Raw genomic sequence first — 18,486 nt, 5'->3', positions numbered from 1 at the left:
CTTTCCCTTAGGTCTATAAGCAAATAGCATAATTTAAACAAAATTGAAATTTCATATTGCACAGGTGCAAAACAGATATTCTAATTATTTATAACCCTTTCTATTCATTGTCTGTTCCTTAATTGCCCCCAAGCTAGCTTTTACAGAGGCATAGCCACCTGGAAAAGTTTTGCTTCTGAATTTATGTGCAAACAGAATATTTTTTAAATGCTTTGCTAACAGAAGAGACTCTAACAAAGCATGTCTTTACAATACAACATAGTTAGAACATAAATGTGTTTATAGATAGATAAAAACCCTTCCCCTTGCAGTACAAAACAGAATATGCAGAGTGGCAGTTAAAAGAGGCATTTTACAAAATCTTATGGTTGTGTAGAAGTGAGGGAAAATTATATTTGAAATTTTCTGATAGGAATATAATATATAACAAAAATGTTCTTGTACTACATTTCCCCTCTATTTCTTTATTTGTGGCATATAATGGAATTTTTGAAAACATATTTTTTTTAAAATGACCAGTAGGAAATAAATCTAATGGGACTTATTAGTGTCTATTAAGATTGAAAGGAATTGTCCTGAACTACAGTCCTCCTCCACCCCGTAGTTTCAAAAAGTTTTTGCCAGCTAAGAAAATTTGAGTAACAAAGTGGAATAATCCTTTTGATTTACAAGCTGTCCAAACTTTACAAGCTGGATGAGAGGACAGGAAAAAAAAAATGCAGTATGTGAACTAACCAGAAAATTACTGCTGGATTCAGCTGTCAAGAAAGATGTTAGGAGTTCAGTTGATCATAATTTACAAGTACTAGCATGAAAAAGTGAGTGCTTGCAGTAGACAGTTCTTTAGCAGAATGGGACGTAAATATATACAGTTGTCAGAAGCTAAACAGTTTGAAGTCAGAAATAGGATGAAAATCCTTTTATCAAGTAAGGCTATGTAAACACTGGAACTACTGATCAAGGGTTATAGATCAAGATCTCATATTTGTCACAATGGCTGGAGGGTTTTTTCCTGTGGTTGTTGGAAGCATGACCAGAGATTACTGGAAGAGCATCTGTGATCTTTTTCCTGTGTGGGGCTGCACAGCTCGTCACAAGGGGCGCTTTAAAGTATCTGCGACATTCAGCAGCACAAAGCAGCTCCTTAGAGAATCTTGGGAGGAGAAGCACGAGCAGAAATCCCCCTGTCTATAGATGACATTAAATGAGAAAAACACTCTAATGGCAAAGTTCGCTTTACTTGTTGGGACTGCTGTTGTTTGGGTTACAGCTTTGCAACGACACCTGTTCTCTTCAACTAACGGTGTAATTACATAAAATACATTATTCTGTTCTGCAGAGTGTTCCCAGCACAGACATTGTCACAGCATTTGTGGGGAAGGCACTGTAGAAAAGTGGCAAAAGTAGGAATTTCTTTTTTAATTACTCCGGGCAGGCTCAGAGCTGTGGCGGATGGGATCCCACAAATGCAGGGAGATAAGACAACTCCATCCCCAGATGGCCTGGCCTGTCCTTCCGTGCAAGATTATTGTCCCCGAGGCAGAGCTGGCAGGAGAGAACTGCAGAAGTGCGCAGCCTGCGTTTTATTTCAGGCCTCCCTTCATGAGCAGTTTAAATGTTGAATCCCAATAGTATTCTGGTAGCTCCTGCACAGTGACAGTACGTGTCCCACACCGTCACTGCACTCATTCCAGCAAGGTGAAAGTGCACAATCCTGGGGCCTCTATACGTGCAAGGCATCTCTTTGTCAAAACCACTATTCTACCATCAAAAGTTTTTAGTAACTCTTTCTGCGCTTGCATCTGACATATTAAGAGTAACTTTACATTCCATTAGCTTTGCACATTTACCTATGCTTTAACTGAAATGGCTTTTTGGATCTGCAACATTGCAAAGCAAGCTGTTTTATTTAGTATTTCCAGAATGCTGGATAGCAAGCTTAATGTCTATACTGTACCTTCTAAGATTTTGGTTGAATTACTATGAATTTCTAATTCCACGCTGTAAATCCTAATACTTTTACAGCTACTAACCTGATGCTCTTAGGAGGTAGGAACAGACAACATCTATATGCTTCTCCTGGATTGCAAGCTTTCTACCACCACCCTGACTTCAGTTTTCTATCTTAAACTTGTAGGGGTTTTAATTTAGGAATCTGAAGAAGTTGGGAGCAAATTACTTTCTTGCTATTTGTTTGTTTCAATTATTACAGTGAGAAGAACTGTTCAGAGATGTGGGAAGCATTTAAAAATGCATTTATTAACAAGGATCCTTGCAGCATTGTACCTAAGGACTATGAATTATTTATCAACTTGTCATTGCACCCAATTCCACCTAACAAGGTAATGTTTATTAATGTTAACAGTCCTGTGACATCCAGTTCATTTTCTGTGACACAGTTCAGAATTGACCAAGAGTCATTCTGTGGCTGACTCACGATTTATTATTTTTGGCCTGTCTGTAGTTACAAACTTGATGGCATTTTTCCATATGTCTAGCTGCATTTATTTTATGTGGTAACTTCACAGCAACTTTGCTATTTTCATACTGCAAACATCCCCCGTTTTTCCAGCCTTGCAGGGAGTTCTATCGTAGTCCCTGGACTTCCACTTCTACTTTTCCTCAGATTAGGTGCTCTACATGCAAAGACTGCACCCGCTATCGTCTTCTGCTTCCTCTCCTCACAACCAAATTTCAGGGCTATGACACATTAAACAAGCATAAGCAGAAATGAGATAGGACGCTCTTATATGCCAAAAAAACCCAAAATAGTAAGGGTTTGATGCGCTGGCAATTACAGAGAACTGTGGAAGTGCAAAAAAAATGGCTCTTCATGCCAACACATCCCATCAGAACATGTGCCCTTGTACCCCTCCCTAAAAGGTTGTACTTTAAAGCACTTCTTCCTCTATCATTCTGTATCTCTAAATGGTACAAGCTAAACCAACAAATACTCCTGTCAACATAGCTTAATTCATGAAAGAGTTCTGCAAACACAGAAATACATCTAGACATATGATTTTTTTCACACCATAAGCCAACGTAGCAGTGTGAGAGTATTCTGGTAAAATCTATCTGGCTTATAAGTATCTGTCATCCCTTTTTTCTCCCTTTTTCTAAATCTGTTGGCTGAGGAATGCAAAGCAAGGTCTAACTGTATTTAATATAGGTCTATATCCATACTTATCATGTTATGAGTGCCACTTAAGCCTCTAGAGAACAAAATTTACACCAGCTGTAAAAAAAAACCAACTGAGCAAACAAACAAAATACCTCACTTTGTTCCTCTAATGAGATAGCTAATATTGCTGGTTATTAGCTTGATTTGGGAAGAAATACCAAAACATGTTTTAAACTGTTTTCAGCAGCCCATAATCTCCATGTGTCCACAACCAAATGATGGTTTATTTCTTTTTTTTTTTTTTTTTTCTTTTTTTCTCTTTGTATATAGTCTCTCTTCTGGGAAAATAATCAGCTGCTAGTCAATAGCTTTGCTGGTAGAGGCCGTCGCTACATGGCTCTGGCTGATACTCTGTTTGGCTTCGTTGGAGATTTTCTGAACTGGTGTGGGCAGGCAAACAGCACCGGTAAGATGAAGAGTACTGTGTAAAACATGTGTGTAGAACCATAAAGGAGACCAACCGCTGTGTCCTAGAGGAGTTAATTTTGCTCTTAACCCACGAAAAAACAGGGATAGCTTCACTGTCTCTTTCTCTCCTGCTTTTTGTGAATGTTTAACATTGCAGTCAAGGGAGCATACAATGAAATGTAAAAAGTGCTGCACAGGAGATAAACCTCCTTCTCAATTCTCTGAACACAGAGCTCTCTCCATCCCAGGTCCAGAGTTAGAGACATTTCAGCCAAATCGTTGAATCCACAGAATGTCACTGTGTAAACTGCAGAGGATGGAAAAATGATAGAAAAAAATCAGCTTTCAGTGTTATGTCAGACCATCTTGTGTGTTCAGTGAATAACGCACTCATATATTTAACTGCTTTCTAAGGTCACTTTTTATAGTCCTTATCTAACAGCACAAATCACATGTCTTCCTACAGGACTGGACTATGAATCCTGCCCTACCACAGAGGAATGTGAAAACAACGCGGTGGAATCTTTCTGGCGGATGGCCTCAGTCACTGTAAATAGTGCATTAGTGCTGACTTTGTACATTGGTGAGGGTGTCCTGGGTAATTGAGGAAAAAATGGCCAGCTCAAAACAGATTTAAGTTATAACAGTGCTAGATTATTTCTTCTGATAAAAATACACTCTTTTAGAGAGAGGAAACTAACTTTCACCTTAGCTAGATAATGTGTTAAAATTCTACGTTAGCTTTGTTAATATATGTTAAGCATATGCTAAGCACAGTAAGTACACTAGTTGTCTACTGAATACAGGTCCTAAGTGACATTTGACAGCCTTGTTGGAAGCTCTTAATTCAACAATCCAACCCATCACGGAGTGCCAAAATGCTTTCCTCTAATGCTGAAGAAACTATTTGTGAGAAAATAGTTCGAGAAGATTCACTGAATTAATGCACTGACTATTTAGTTCTTGTCCTCTGTACCACAATGATGTGCTAATGTGCTAGTTTGCTATTATTTTCAGAATTCTGATATTCTTCTTGCTAAAATTCTTTCCTTATTCGTTGTTGCTTGCAATACAATACCAAGTCATGTAAGAAATCTGTAAAATGAGTTCTGAAGAAAAATGGTTATGTATTGCAGTATGCACAGCACAGTTCTGGGATGATACACGTCTTGTTGAATGGTTCTGCAGTCGGAGGAGCTTATCCAGCCCCAGGGTAAGAAAACTGATTTATTTACATGTGCAGGGCCTGATGCCTGCAAAAAAAAGGGTAAACAAGTTGTCTGTGTCTTCTGCTGCACAAAGCATGGAAAGCTAGCTAAAAGAGCCTGTTACATCAAAGTCTGCTGAGTTGTGGGGACAACTGTTAATTGTCTCCAGCTGTAGGGATTAATGTGAAATAAGTGGAGACAATCCTTTTGACTCCTTAATTCTACAAACTGCTGTGGCAAGCAGGGTATGTGCTCTTTGTAAGCAGCCTAAAAGTCAGCCAGCATACCATGGCAAAATGTCTTCAAAAAGATACGCATTACACAATTTCTATTCAGACACATCTTCAGGGAGAGGACATCCTTACGAGGCATGTAGCCTCTGTCAGGCTGTGGTAGGTTCTATAGGCAAAGTGCTTTGTCTTGCTGTTTCTCTATGACCAAGAGGAGATCCATTATGGTTTAAGAAAGCAAAAAATCACATTGAGAATGATAATAGCAAGGATTAGTTTCCCATTCTCCTTATACCCTTGTATATTAAGGACAGAGATGTTTTCCCTGATTTACAAGTATATCACTGTGCAGAAGTTCATCTAAGCTTATATTTAAAATTTACTGTAAGAGTACACCCTTAAGAACTTGTACTGAATATGTGGCTGTAGTGATTGCCTAGTCTTAATGAAAAATACATCTTTCCTTACCTCAGCAACTGTCCTGTCCAATGTAGATCACAAAAAACCTCATCTTTTAAAAACCCATAGAATAGAACCACCTTCTTTGTGCTTATTGAAGACTAAAAATGATCATTGAAAAGTTAATTTTATCTCCAGATAGATAGGAGAGAAACAAGTACATCTGTTCCAATACATCTGCTACCTACTTACCTCTGTCCCCTGAAAGGTGCATCTCTGTACACAACTTCCAGCTAATCAAGACCTATAATGGTCTCCTTGGGCTTGTCAGGTAGTCAGCTGGGATCAAGTCTTCTGCAGATGATAAAACTTGGCAGCAAGTCAATGCCTGGAATCCAGTACCGATTCTTTATTTCAGGAATAAATTCCTCATTTCCATTAATTTACAGATTCCTTATTTCAGAAATCACTTGCACATAAATGATTTCCACCAATTCCTGGACTGCCTGTCTGGAGGTATTGTGACCAGTGAAATCTCCACCAATGGAACACAGCCTGCCAAGAAAAAAACAGACAGTTACTCCATCTCTTTTCTTTGCTGTGTATCTTCTGGTCCATTTATGACCAAATTTAAGTGATCTAGTTTGAAAGAGGTTTAGAGTTGAATAATTAATAGCAGAAGGTAATCTGAAAGATCTACTTGTGTACCTAAACATCTCCTCCTATCTGTTTTCGAGCATTTCAAAGCCACTGATGAAGTTTATCCTGCATTACGGTTTGTACACTTAAATTATCATTAAGTCACATATTACCATTTCAGTTAAGATTTTCTTCTCACTTCACTGCTATAACTTTGCTCATTCACACAGTATGAGTGTAGTTGGCAGATTTCTTTAGTAATATTAGTCAGTTCAAAAATTGTTTTACTGCAGTCAGTTGTACATTGTTCCTCCAGAGCTTCTGACTCCTCTAGTTAAAGATTCCTTTGTATTTTGGAGAAAGCTGCATTTTTGCATTCATATGCATGAATGAGAAAATAGTTAAAAATAACTGGAATATTTATTTTGTGTTATATTTTCACTGTGTGTTTAAAACAGGCTTGGACACCTTGAACAGACAGACAAACCTGGTGTTGCTACTTACTGGTCTCTGGTTAGCCACCGCTGTACCACAGTTGACCAGAGAGGTCAGCTGTTGGTATCCACTTCTTCGTGTTCCACTTTTGCAGAAGTTTAAATTATCTTGCTGACTTCACGAGCAGGTCTCAGTTGGCTAGAAATGGACACTGACAACCACGTCTTGTGCTTTCATGCCACAGCCCCAGTAGTGTGCCTGCAGGCACCAGGAGGACAGAGCAGTGGTCACATTGCCACTGCTGGTCTCATCCAGGAGGTGACAAGTAAGAGTCCCTTCTAGGCTGGGGGGTGTCTCAGAGCATTTCATGTGGCTAAAGGACGCTGCAGCCCAGAAGTAGACATTTAAGATGATTTGTGATAGAGAAATCAGAGCACACACCTAGGCTTAGGCTTGGACCAAGAATTCAGTGTGGACACAGCCCTTATAAGCTCAGTACGGGGAGCGGGGAAAGCAATTAAAAAGTTGAAAATCTTGCTGGAAGGGTTAGAAATGCCTGCATCTCACAAAAAGTGCAATTTACAGACATTCAAATAATACTTTGCATTTGGCACCTTTAGGTTAGATATTTAGAACAAGGGTTTTTTCTGTGAGGGTGGTGAGACACTGGAACAGGTTGCCCAGGGAAATTGTGTTTCAGGCCAGGTTGGATGGGGCTTTGAGCAACCTAGTCTAGTGGAAGGTGTCCCTGCACTTGGCAGGGAGGTTGGAACTAGGCCATCTTTAAGGTCTCTTCCAACCCAAACCACTCTATGATTCTATGATTCAGTTGCCATTTTATTATCTTGGTTTAATTGTTATTTAAATACTTATCAAAGTCAATTTACACAAAGCAATAAAGTGTAAGATTCCATAGGCTAGGGATGGACACGTCTAGAATTTTCTCCTGTATGGTCTTATATATTCTAGACAAATACTTCATATTACTGATGATATATTTTTGTACCTAAAAATATATTTGTCTTGTGCCTTTTTTTTCTTTAAAGCAAAATAGTGTTGGTCTAAAAGCAGTAACTACAAGAATGACCTTTTTCTTTTTGTATCAAGTATCGTATGTTTTTGTGGTTTATTTTTGCATTTTTTAAAGTTCACTTCATTCTGGTTCACCTCTAAGTTGTAATTTTTTTTTCCAGCTGAGCCCCTCTATGATGAAGAAAATGAAAATAAAACTTCATTAAAAGCCTTTGACCTGTGAGGGCATTCAGAATGTGAATCAGACTTTTTTTACTCTGTGTTGAGTCTGACTGTAATCAGAAGATACAAATGTAAAATCAAATAAAGCCATATCCTACAGCAGGATCAGAACCTTCATTAATGCAAATGGAAAGGAGATAAATTTTTTTTTCACATTATTTATAATTCTAAAAATTTTCTTCAATCAGTTTTTTTGCAGATTTTGAAATACCTCATTTCCGGAAAGACAAAATCTCACAAATTGTCATCTGGGTTGTGGATGATGTTCAAGGACCAGATACGTAAGTTATGTCTTCTGAAAAAATTAATTTTTCTTTTTTGGACCTGTCTTTAAACTTTCACCTTAGCTTTCTGTTTGATTATATTTGCATAGCAATCAAAATAAAAGTTATTTTAGATGCTTTCACTAACACAGAAGGCACACCCTGCCATTCCCAAAGAGTACAGAAATACAAGAATTAGACAAAATATAAATAAATTCTAATATTAGGCCTAGAGTCCACTCTTGGTTAGATGTGTGTGTATCTCAGATCTTGAGTGACGATACAGCACATACAGTTTTAGTAAGAAAAGAGTTGGTGTGAATGGCAGATGAAATACTGTCATGAAGGGTTTCTTTCACCTTGCCATAAAGATTCTTTTCATTTTCACCTATCTTAACTGAAAATTAGCAGAAGCAGAGAAATACCACCAGGGGCTTGTTTTCTTTCAACACTTAAAATCAATCAATTTAAAAAGGTCTTGTCAGGAGCTTGCTGGCATATTGCCAAAGACGAAGTGACTATTTAACAGAAAGACAAGGGACTCAAGTTTTAAAAAAAAAAAAAAGGCCCAGAATTAGGCCTGGTTTGGTATTGATTAAAGAAAGAATTAAATAGTCTATTCACTGTAGCTTTTGTGGCATCCCTACAAATATACATAGAAACATCAAAGTTGGAAAGGACCTTAAGATCATCAAGTCCAACCTACAGCCCTGCACCATCGTATCACTAAACCATCTCCTCAAGTGCCACATCCAGCCATTTTTTAAACACACCCAGGGATGGTGACTCCACCACCTCCCTCTGCAACCCATTCCAGTGCTTCACCACCCTTTCGGCGAAAAGGTTTTTCCTAATATCCAGTCACAGATGAGTTAGGAGTAGAGGAACTGAATAAATCAGTTTTACCTTGGCCACCTGCAGTGCCCCTGCAGTTTAATATAAACTGGTGGAACTTCACTGGTCTTAAAATTGCCCCAGCTGAAGAGAGGCCGGGAAAGGGGCTCAGATGTCACTATATCCACCACTGGGGATTGAATCCCTGGTGTGATCTGCATTCTTAGGAGTGTGAGGCTTCTGTTCTTGCTACTCAACACTTTTTAGTTGCATCCATTCATTTTTTGCCACTTCCCTTTTGCATCTCATTCCTTCTTTTTCCTGTCTCCTTTTGGTCCTCTTTCATTTAATTTTGGCACAGCTAGTCCAGACCACATGTTTTACCATAGTTCTGTGGAACCCATGAAGCACAGTTCAGATTAGTGCTTCTCAGTCTTTATTTTTAACTCAAAGAATCCTATCCTTTTGAGAAAACAAACAAGCAAAACAGAAACCAAACAACAGAATAAACCCAAAACATATAGCTCACCTTTGCAAAAGTTCTCCTTACTACAAAATAAAATTAAGACAAGCACTGAATGTCAATTTATTTTTCAGCTAACCGATACATGGGAACATTTGTGTATTTTTATTAATTGTTTTTTACAGTAATTTTGTTAGCCCCCCTATGATCTCTTTAGAGTCATGAGTATTTACTGAGCAATGAGTAAGTAGCACTGGCCCTGATACTTTGCTGGAGCAAGTTTTAGAGGTCTCACTAAGGTCTGTACTATGCTAAACTTTCTTTTGCTAATTGGACCACAAATTTTAAAATAGGTGCGATACACAGAAGCTGCATTTAGGATTGTTTCTGGTTTTGTCTCTCTCCGTGTGTTTTTCTGTTGTTCTGTATTCAAGAAAGAGGACAAGTTTCTAACAATAAGAATCATTCTAATTTATTATAACCAAATTATTCTGTAAAGACAGGTAGCATCAACTTTAGCACCGCGTAAATAGCTGCCAAAGAATACCATAAAGGAAACACTTACTATTTTACAAAATTATTTGGCTTTTTTTTCTGTTTATCTAGTGAAATGTTAAAGAGGGGAATACTGGTTAATAAAATCTGCAAACGCTGCACTGGCTGAACCCAATCTTCCAGTCTGCACACTGAGTATAAAGTATTAAATGACTGTAAGCAAATGAAGCATTACAAATAGCAATGTACACCAGTTTTCTGTAGGTGTTAAGGAATACAGAAGAGGTGAAGTAATGGGGATTTACTTTACTAATTCTATCAAGTTCAGTGAAAGGAAATTAGATAATAAAAGACTTGGAATAATATTAAAATCCTTTCTGCCAGAGAATCCTGTGGAACTCACAGTGTAAAGACGTTAGAAAACAGGCTGAAAAACCTTGGTTATGATGTCACCTGCACTGACAATTACAAGTAAGTGAAAAACCTTCATTAATGTGTATTTTCAGAAGCACCTCATATGTTCTAAATTGTTTCTTGCCTTCTAATAGTTAAGGGCCATTAATGTTGTGTCTTCAGTAAGTGACCAATATGTTGGAGGGGTGATGTCACATTTTTCAGCCATGATTGGAATTATACAATACAACGTTGTGTTTTGCTAAGTGGAACATTGTACTTACCCCATGTCAAGACACAGAAGATGGCCTTATATTCCACTTTGCTGAAAAATCTTTGTTTGGTTTGAAAGCCTAAACAACAGTTAAAAACACTATTAAATGTCTGCAGAATTAATTATAGTTATAAAACTATTAATTATAATTTATATAAATACATTAGTATTCACAGCTCTAGTTACAATAGACAGTTAAGATAAATATAATTGAAGGGAAGTTTTAGATAAACTAATACTGTTGACTCTGATCCCTTTTTTTTTTGTTTTTCTCAGTTTTCTGCCTGAAAGATGTTAACTAAAATGATATCTTCACAGGTCTGTAATGTTCTTACTCTGCCTGGATTATCCTGATCATTCTAGGTGTACCCTTTCATCGTAAGTAAAAGAAGTTCAGTCCATCCTCAGTGTCACTGTAACCAAGCAAATAATGCAGAAGTCAAGAGTTAACAGATTTCATCTCTATCATCTGTTATATATTACCCATACACAATATACAGTATTCTTGAATTCATTATTTACTGTGTATCAAGTAAGCAGTTTCTGTCTACAAATTGTGCACAACTGTGAGGACTTGCTATTCAGAATTAGGTGTTAATCAGTTCTCATCAATCACACTGTATATCACTGTTGGTATGAATTAAGTTTGTAAATCTCAGTATTCTGATGCAGGATCTTTTAGAAATTTGAAATTGCTTTCATTAATAGTCTTCCTTGAATGATGACATTGTGGGTCAAATGGCAACAGATCTAAAGGAAATTTCTCCAGCTACCTGAGCTTTCAGTTCCAAATTTTGAGGAAGTTTGTTGTGTTTTTTTTTAATATTCCATTTTGTGTGCAAACCAAATTTCTATATTTCAGAATGTTTACCCTGGGCCAGTATCTTATCTGCAGAGAATGCAGATTACATCCAAGACACAACTTTCTTAATTAGCAAGGATCACTCCGAAACTAGTTTCCCTTCTGTCCACATTTGGATAGGACAGAAACTAAGCGACTGTTTTCAATTGTGGCTAAATTTCTTAATCTGTATGCTGTTGCATGCATAGGTGTGTATAAGGTGCTTGAACATCTAAATATTAAAATTTCCTCATAGTTTGGAAAATTGCAGGATACATAGATGCATTAACTAGAATTTAAAATAATCTAATAACTAGGTACTCTAGTTGTATTATTTTTATGAAGAACCCATACATTTGGCCACATCCTATCTGCTACTGTCCTTTCTGCCCAATTTATGTAATACTGCAATGGTAACTTCTGCCATGAAAAACCTGATTTACTGTCCCTGGCTATGAGAGCAGAAAGGTACAACTCCTGCTTGCCTGCCTCTGGTTGTGTGCAGCAGGGCTTCATGCAGGACTGAAAAGGAGGTGTATATCACTTCCTGTAGCATATATTTAGTTTTTAATACACCCTCACAGAGAAAGTGGATATTCTCTGTTTCTGATGGTCACTGAAAGTTTTTACTCATCTCGTCATGGGACATTTATTCTTATGTTCAAATTAGATCCCAGCAGCAACTTATGTGTGATGAAAACAATGGCATTTTAGGTATCACTGATAGCTCCAGACTCCTCCTAGGTAGGAGATCATAGAAGAGTCTTCCAAGCCTCTTAAGGCATTTGTTTGTTACTAGATACCACTTGCACAGTGGATTAAAATCAGGTTTACTTGTTCTGCCAGTGAATGCTAAGGCTTTTTTTCATGTGTCAAAGGAAAATACAGTTGTCTCATGACATTAAACTGGAGGAAAAAGCACTTTACAGGACTTTAAAAAATATAACATTGTGGACTCTTTAACAGAATTTTCTCTTCTCCCAGGTTTTAAACCATGTCCCCTCAGAGTTTTGTGATGTGGGTACATTCCTCAGCTGAGGAAACCTGAATCGGAAGGCTTTTGGAAACCATTAATATCTTTTTCCTTTCACCTAAGGGATGAACATAGCAGTTCTTGAGTAGTACCACATAATAGTTGAAGTATGTAAGCAGGGGAGCAGACACCCCTTCCTTTCCATCCTTTTCGGTACTTAAATCAACGTAGCATATATTTAGCACTGGTCTCATACTCTCTTAAGCAACACAGCTGTTATCATCCTTCTTAGGAAAAGCTTCCTTGCTTCTTTCCTTCCTGGGCCTTCTATTCCCTCCTGTGTGCATGGCAATGTGATGGCCTTGATTTGCTTCACACCTGTGCTATCTCTAATCAAGACAGAGCTCTCCAGTCTGCCTTTCCCTGAAATTTATGTAGAAATTATTTTAAGCCAATGAATACTTACACTCTTCCCCAAATCACTTCTCTGAAATAACATCTCCATTGAAATTAGCTGCCCTTTTCAGAAAGCACCTTAAGCAGATTTATATAAATTATTTGATGATTATCTTCTAGATCTGTTTTCTCTGTGGATGGATCCCAGGTCTCTGATGGTCCATTAACTGACATAAGTCAGTTTGGTCAGTAGTGGCATCACAATTAAGCATGTTTCTGTGATGGAAAGGTTTCTTTCACAGGGTGTGTGTGCTCAGTGTACCCTCAGTGTTCCATACTTCCATAATAAATAGACTAGGCACACAGACACTGTTGCATCCCCTTTCACAATGGCTCTTTGCTGTTACAAGACTGATAGCTGCCTTGTCAACCTCCAGAGAATAATGTCCTGAGCCCAAAACCACCAGAATTGTGCAAGTGACATTTTTTGTGCCTGCAGTTCCTGGTACTTTAGCATACCAGAGGAGAGGGCTGTGCCAGGGTAGCAGAGAGATGTCCTAGAAGGTGCTGTGATGTACTTGGGGCTTCTTTGGCAGTGATAATGCCCCTCTCCAGACTTAAGACTATGTTCTTGGTGAGTCAAAATTTGAACTTCGCCTTGTTAAATTGACACCCTGGTATTTGAAGAAAATTTGCAAGTAAAAAAATACCCACTAGATGGCACAGATGGCTTACAAACATAAGCAGAAAGGAGGCCGGTTGCAACCTATTAGTAGTGGTGTTTATTACTTGCGTTATTGCAACGTCAGGGAGACTTAGAAATGGATCTGGATACTGTTATATCAAGTGCTGTAAAAATATAGACCTCTAGGACCACTGCTCTATAGAGGAGCTCTACACAATCCCGAGCATACAGCCAGAGACAAAAACGGTCGTGGAGGCATGAGGAGGTTCCAGTAAAAAGGTAGAAGGGAGCATTCCCAGGGTTTTGCACAGATATCCTGTTTGCAAAATTATGACAGGCAAAGGGAGTCCAGTCGCAAGCTCTTACAAAGAAACTTCTAGTTTAACACTTGGACTGCAAACTTCATCCTTGGCAACAAATCCCTGATATTTAAAAGAATCCTAACTCAGCTCTATGCTGTGAACATCCTGTTTGTTTTCTTTTCTTCAGATCTGCACCAGCAGCACAAAGAGGACCTGTATCTTCAGACAGAGGAGGCAGCTGGAACAAGCTCATGTTTGTTTCTTTTGTAGGCTTTTTGTTCAGATTTGCTTTAGTGTACTAGGTTAATCAACTGAATCCATGTCCTCTCTTTGTCTTAGCTGGCTATAAATTTGGCTTCAACTGATTTCTAACTGCAATTTCACTCTACTTCTGAAACCAGCAAACCTCCATATTAAAACCCTGCATACTTCTATCTAGGTACCAACTACTTTTAGTATCAAAAATTATTCTACTGCTGCAAGAAAGCCTCGCCCTTCATTTCTTCTTCTTGACTACAAGAAATCCTTTGCTGTTTCCTCTTATTCTCCAGAACTAAACTGAGAATAATACTTCCTGTTTGCATATTTCAGAAAGTGAAACTATGCCTGTCATACATCTCCCACGCAGCTTACTTGTTTGTAAAAACAATCCCAGCATTTGGCCTTGGAAACCAAGTGTCTGATTATCGTGGTTTTGGGACGGGGAAAAGTACGAATTCAGATAGGACAGAGCTTAGATTGTTCACTTGGGACAAGATACAATAGGTAAGGCAATGGTAAAATTAAACTTATTTTCCTAAGTTTTCCAATACTTGGGCCAAACTTACCCAAAACTATTGTACAGAAAGATTCTGGCTTGTCTATTTGCATATGGTATTTTACCACACAATATCATCAGCTGCTTCATCACCCGCACAGCTCTTCCTCAGCTGGCTGTTTTCTGACCACGGGACAGCCAATTGTTGGGAATACCAGGTCTAGAAAGTTCCACAGGTTTTCCACCATGAGGCGATGGTTGATCAACATGATGTAATTTATGGCATATCGAATTCAGATGAGAACCTGCCAAGTCAGACATCTGCCTGCTTTGCAGTGAACTCAGCTAGCGTGCTTCAGAATATATTGAGAGCAGATGCCACCTTGAAGGTCTCTTGAGTTATTTCTCAGAATTATTTAAATGTTCCAGCTAGATGCTCCTCCAAACCACCAAGACACCCAGCTACCAAGATGACAAGTAAATCTTTGGGAAAGAAAAAAAAAGAAGAAACAGAGAACTTGTTCTTCCAGAAAATAAGTAGAATTTTGTTGCACTTTCTCTGTTAGCTTCTCTATTATGTTTGTATCAGCTGGCTGTCAGAAAACTGGGATATGATGTTTCTCTTAGTGTATCTGGAGGACTCCATAGTAGATTTACATCCTTTCAGTCCCTGGTACAACTATATTATGCTGTATGTTTGAGAGATAAAATACCTAAAATATATCACTGTTGCTTATTTGTCTGGCTTCCATTGCTGTAATAATCTTTAATCTGGTTTTAATGCAAATCCCTTTATACTACACACATAGCTGTGCTTGCCTTTGTCACAGCTTGGTTTCAGCTCCAGACTGAAGGATTTTTGTGTCTGTTTCAGCCACTTGCAAGAAGTGCTGAAATCAGATTACACACCCTTGAATATCTGGGCTGTAATACACCTCAAAATTTTTCCCTACCTATGCTGAAACATTAGTCCTTTGATTAGTTACTTCCACATCCTTTTCATTTTTATTACTTGTTTGACAGTGTCCTTTAACAGCAGCTGCCAGAATAATGGTACCTGTTTATAACACAGACACGTCTCAGATAATTAACCCCAAGCAATTTTGATCAGTCTTCTGTTTGTCCTCAGCAGACACCGTTTGGAGCCCAGGCAGCAGGGACAGTGCAGGTGAGGCTCACAAATAGGTGCCCAAGCCATCGTTTGGTCTAGTGTTGTCCTACCCACTGCCCTGTGTATTACAGTGCATGTGGGATTCGGAGAACAGATTAATACCATTAACAAGCCTCTTGGGCAACTTCCATCCCCAAGCCAAGCATCCCAGCTGGCCAGCTTTTGCTTTCCAGCCTCTGGGTGCAATCTACTGCAGCAGCACAGGCAGCGCTCCCCGTCACACAGGATACCAAAGTAGGAAGTTCTACAGTCTGATCTGGGGGGGGAAAAAAAAGTAAAACACAAAGTAGGATACATTTCAAATAATTTGAGGTTATTTATTGCATAATTTGGTATCATAGGAAGAAGAGCTTAGGAATCTGGGGCTGCTTAGCCCAGAGAAGAGGAGACCGAAGGGAGAGGTTGTTGTTCTCTACAGCTACCTGAAAGGTGGGGGTTGGTCTGTTCTCCCTAATGGTGAGTGATAGGACAAGGGGAAATGGCCTGAAGTTGCACTACCCAGGGAGATTCAGGTTGGATATTAGGAAGAATTTCTTTACTGATAGGGTTGTGAGGTGCTAGAACAGGCTGCCCAGGGAAGTGGTTGAGTCACCATCCCTGGAGGTGTTTAAGAGAAGGATGGATGTTGTTCTGAGGGACATGGTTTAGTGGTGTTGATAGGGCTAGGACAAAGGTTGGACTCAATCTTGAAGGTTTCTTCCAACCGAAACTGTTCTATGATTCTAAGAAAAACATACTTGGAAACCTCTTGTGGTGTTTTCCAGTTTCTAATGTTCTTGCCTCTTTTCCCGTTACTTCAACTTGGTAGCAAAGATAGCATTTTTTTTTTCCATATCTTTTGAATAAACATCTCAAAGTTGCTGGAAAAACCCAGGAAGATCTGTAAAGACTTGTAGCTAATCCACTAAAATAGCTGGGAAGTTAAAAAAAAAAAAAAAGGCAAAATTCTAGATACATCGGCTTCCTGAGATCTTAAAGGCCACGATTTTCAAACTGAGTGTGGATCCTTTGTTCTGAGTTTGATATAATGGCTTTAATCTGTGCAAGAGAACAGTGTGACTAGCAGAGGGGCAGAAATGTCACCAAAGCAAGAAACAATAAGGTCATTTCTTACTCCCATAGAGAGAGACATAAACAAAAAGTTGTCAGTCTCTTTCATCCCTTCTTTTAAAATTGTTTCTACATCTACAAAGTGTGTGACTAGTGCTATTTACACATATTTTCCACTTACATGGTGAGAACTAGCTAGCTCTGCCTGTGCTGTTTTGAACACTCAGTAAATGTTCTGATTAGCAATGTCTCATGTAACAGCTGTGCCAAATTTGGAGGAAAATATAATGTCCAAAAGGCATCTGCCCATGTCCATAAATGTTGGCCTGATAATGTGCAGCAGGGTGTGTCAAATATGGATTCAAAGTGTTTCAATCTTTCATACTAAGACTGGCATTACTGCAAAAACAGCTATCTCCAGACCTGAATTCAAGGAGGAAAATGTTTCATATGAAAACACGTATATCACTTCATTTTGAATCCAGTTGGATGCCACAATCCTGTGTAGATCTGCTAATATCCAACTACTTATGGCAAGTGAAAGCATGTTTACAAGGTGCTCTGCATTTCTGCAGACAGACCTGTGGAAGCTACTGACACTAAAGTAGTAGTTGCAGTTTTGTGGACCACTTACATTATGTCATGCTTTTCATTCCCATATAGAAATATTCTGCTACATGCATTCCAATCACCATATCTGACAAAAGCCAAACTCTGACAGAGTAATTCCTTTGTTCAGCATGTATGTGTACACACACGTATGTATCTGCTCCTACCCGGTCTACTTTTAAATGCAAACTCTCAAGTGTTCTGAAGTAAGAAGTTATGAGAATAAAGCAAGGACAACTTGTTCACCTCTCTGCCTTTTTTATACTACTGGTGTTTATTTTTGTCATATTGGCCTTGATGTGATATTCAGCTGACATGACTGTGTTTCCAATCAGCGATCCTAAATGGAATGAAACTTGAACTGAAACCTCAAGAAGTTGCGTAATACTTTCAAAGTACTCAGAGCTAACTTTTCTGATAGTTTTCAGTTGGATTAGCTAGAAATAATTCTGATGTATTCTGCTTCACTAATACACAGTACCAAGTGGAAGAAGGGTGCTTTTAGCACAGCCGAGAAGTTTGTTTTAAAATAGCTCAGTATGAGGAGGCACAGTACCTTAATTCAGCCAAATGTTAGAGTGGCTCAAGCACTTCACAAGTGATTCTCTGATTTTCAGGTTTTTCCTAATTCCAGCTCCAGGTGAAGAATATAATCTGCCAGCTGTTGTTATGGTCTGCAGGCAGACTTGTTACTGTTCCCTGCAAATTGTGAAAGCAAACTTAGGGGATACCCCTGTTCCCTTACTCTCCCCGACCTTCTCTCTTTCCTGCAGCTGCTGCAAAGGCCAACCTGATCTCAGTGCAGATGAGCTTGTATTTTTAGCAGAATATGTGAGCAGAAGAATTATGGTGGAAGTTTTATAGAAGGAAAATGAGGGAGGAAACTATAACATACATTTCTCTCAGTAGCAGGTAGTGGAGTAAAGTAACTAGTCTTTCACATGTGACCATTCGACTAGGAATACCTCTGTTCTATGTGAGCGGTAAGGTCCTAAAGTGCAGACAGAAGGGATCCAACGGAACTATGTCTGGAGTATCTTGAGTTAGACCGTTAGTTACAATATTTAAGAAATAGTATTTTTTAATCCGGTAACTGTGTTTGCCTGGGCAGCTCTTAATGGTTACACCAGATACAGCGTGGCACCAGGTGCCAACGAGTGCTTGGATAAATAATTAACAAAGAATGGGAAATACTGTAGGCAGAAACTAGAGTAAGTCAAGAATTT

The 18,486-nt window shown here is 38.6% G+C and overlaps 1 protein-coding gene across 1 annotated transcript in view; it reads left to right on the top strand.

Annotated features, from left to right (window-relative positions):
• BST1 (bone marrow stromal cell antigen 1) overlaps positions 1 to 13,975 on the top strand; it is a 15,652-nt gene extending 1,677 nt beyond the window's left edge. The window contains exons 2-9 of the mRNA XM_009867994.1: positions 2,213 to 2,342; positions 3,452 to 3,587; positions 4,056 to 4,138; positions 4,726 to 4,802; positions 7,943 to 8,035; positions 10,194 to 10,280; positions 10,795 to 10,854; positions 13,861 to 13,975. Coding sequence (XP_009866296.1) covers positions 2,213 to 2,342; positions 3,452 to 3,587; positions 4,056 to 4,138; positions 4,726 to 4,802; positions 7,943 to 8,035; positions 10,194 to 10,280; positions 10,795 to 10,854; positions 13,861 to 13,975 — 781 coding nt within the window. The remainder of the gene's footprint in view (positions 1 to 2,212; positions 2,343 to 3,451; positions 3,588 to 4,055; positions 4,139 to 4,725; positions 4,803 to 7,942; positions 8,036 to 10,193; positions 10,281 to 10,794; positions 10,855 to 13,860) is intronic.
• Positions 13,976 to 18,486: the final 4,511 nt, after the last annotated feature.

Source organism: Apaloderma vittatum, unplaced genomic scaffold (genome assembly GCF_000703405.1).
Source record: "Apaloderma vittatum isolate BGI_N311 unplaced genomic scaffold, ASM70340v1 scaffold23514, whole genome shotgun sequence".
In the NCBI taxonomy this organism is placed as follows: Eukaryota; Metazoa; Chordata; class Aves; order Trogoniformes; family Trogonidae; genus Apaloderma; species Apaloderma vittatum.
Note: the sequence above shows the minus strand (reverse complement) of the source record. Positions and strands in the feature narration are given on the sequence as shown.